This window comes from Halyomorpha halys, unplaced genomic scaffold (assembly GCF_000696795.3).
Source record: "Halyomorpha halys isolate HHAL.00 unplaced genomic scaffold, Hhal_1.1 Scaffold1059.1, whole genome shotgun sequence".
Classification (NCBI taxonomy): domain Eukaryota; kingdom Metazoa; phylum Arthropoda; class Insecta; order Hemiptera; family Pentatomidae; genus Halyomorpha; species Halyomorpha halys.
In genome coordinates, this window is record NW_027108502.1 from 82,083 (window position 1) to 84,329 (window position 2,247).

Here is a 2,247-nt window from a genome sequence, read left to right on the forward strand (position 1 = left end):
GGATCAATCCCAGAATAAATAAAGAATAATATTATTATTATTATAATTGCGAACTAGAGAGATTTGCCACGCTTGGCGGTGGTATGTGAAAGGTTTGTGATGCATGGATTTTTTTTTTTTTTTTTTTGCGTAGTCATTATATTTTAACCCTCCTAAATATCCTTTGATAAATAACATTTTTCTTCTTGTTTTACAGATATTTCTCACAGATCAAGATGAAATGTTAGAGGATCTTGAACAGGGGGATATAGCCGAAACTATTAAAGTATTCTTTGAGAAGAGTTCAAAGGTAAAGCCATCTCAAAAGAGTACTTTGACTCTGCACGATGTCGATCAGTTTCTCGAATACTTGTCGAAACTCACGAGAGAAGAAGATCAAATCAATCATTTCAATAAGATAATCCCTAGGTAAAGTTTATTTAATTTTTTATGTCTATACTTAAAAAAAATATATTTTATTAATAAATAAAATTATTATCTAAACACTGTGAGTTAAGTTGTTTACAAAGTGATGGATAATTATGCTCCTTATTCAAAATATAAATATATGACTAACTGAATTGAAATCCTCATACAGGACTAAAAAGACAGGAAACCTCTTGTCGATTGTGACTATGACAACATCGACAAAGACCCTTTATATGACTGTAATAAGGCCTATCTGGATCAACTAATTTTTGCTTACTATTCGATTAAACTATTAGCTCTTAACGATTCACAATGATATATCCTTCATTATTTTATTTCTAGTTTAGATAGAGAATTAAAACTAACTTATAGAATATTTTCATAAGTTGTTAGTTTCTTCTTTTATGATTTGATATTAATTAAGTTTACAAATAATGCCTAAGTTGTAATTACAATTAATGATTTACCTTTTTTACTTTCAGGTGTACTTCAAATGATCTGAAAGCAATAATCCGCTTGCTAAGGCATGACCTTAGAATAAATGCTGGCGCCAAGCATATGTAAGTTTCAGTAAATTTTTATTGTATATCTAAAATATTGAAATTGGGAAAAACTAATATTTTTATCAATAATCACAAGAGTGTATGTGGTTTACAGTTATAATTTATGAAAATTAATTTTACCTTCAAAGCTTCTGAACTATTTTTTTCATATTTTCCAATGATTATTGATAAATGAGAACTTTTTTTACTGATATACTAATAAAAGTGAAAAGAATAGATAGAGATTGAAAAATTAAAAATTGATTTAAGAAATAAAATTGTAGGAAGGTCCATGTGGTGGTCAAAAAAGATATACAAAATAGCGGAATAAACTATTATAAAGAAAAATATCTGTCACGATTCAGCCCTGATTTAGCCCTACAACGAGAGGTGAAACATTGGTTTCTAATATTTTTTTCTGCTCTTTTCTATACCTTCTTTTATCATAGCTAACCGGACGATCTTCCTATAATTAATTTAACTGTAATAAATTTTTGTCTACTAATGGTCTTCCATTAAGAAATAAAAAATAAACAAGCCCTTCACATATCCATGTCAGTATAGGTTTGGGGCCTTACTGAACAGCGGATCTTGTGAGTTCAATTTGGTTATTTTTTTTTTTTTCTTGCATATATCAAACATAGATACTCGTTTCCATGGTGACAGATTGTTGTCGTGGTAATATTGTCTCTAGAGCTATCTATACTTTAAAAATGAAATTTTACTTAAACCTGGTGAAAGTTAGAAAATTTGTGGATGTAGAATAGCTGATTGTATACTAAACTTGAACATAGTTGAAGAAAAGGAATTCAGAAACTTTTTACCATAAAGCATTGAATAGAATCAAATTGAAATTAATAAACAGATCTTTCGGTTAACTGATTCCATAAAATCAGTCTTTGTATTTTTAATCTTAATTCTATGACAATTTATCAATTTAAAATTTATTCTGTAACTATTTAATGGTTAAGGGTAAAATGTTAGCTTTAGTAAACTTGTTGTGTTATATATTTCTGCTATTAAAAAATAATTAAATCTGTTCTGCTACAACTCATGAAGAGTCAGGGGTGCGGTACTGTGTAAGGGAGTACCATAACCATTACCATTAATTAGGTAAATAATGTGGGACAGTTATTGTATATATACATGTAACAAGAGCTGTTCCTGCCCCTATAGGTTTTATCAACTATCATGTAGATAATATGTACCAACTATCAGGTTTATAATAAGGGATAGTACATTGACATGGTTTGTTTGTTTGGTTGTTTAGTGGCGCCAAACTTCATTGGTCATCAAC

General features: G+C 28.9%; 1 protein-coding gene across 1 annotated transcript in view; it reads left to right on the plus strand.

Annotated features, from left to right (window-relative positions):
* The window catches only part of DNAlig3 (DNA ligase 3), a gene marked incomplete at its 5' end in the record, with an annotated part of 68,748 nt that overhangs the window by 35,804 nt on the left and 30,697 nt on the right, over positions 1 to 2,247 (plus strand). Inside the window, 2 exon segments of the mRNA XM_067046830.1 lie at positions 197 to 408; positions 891 to 968. Of these exon segments, the coding sequence (XP_066902931.1) occupies positions 197 to 408; positions 891 to 968 (290 nt within the window).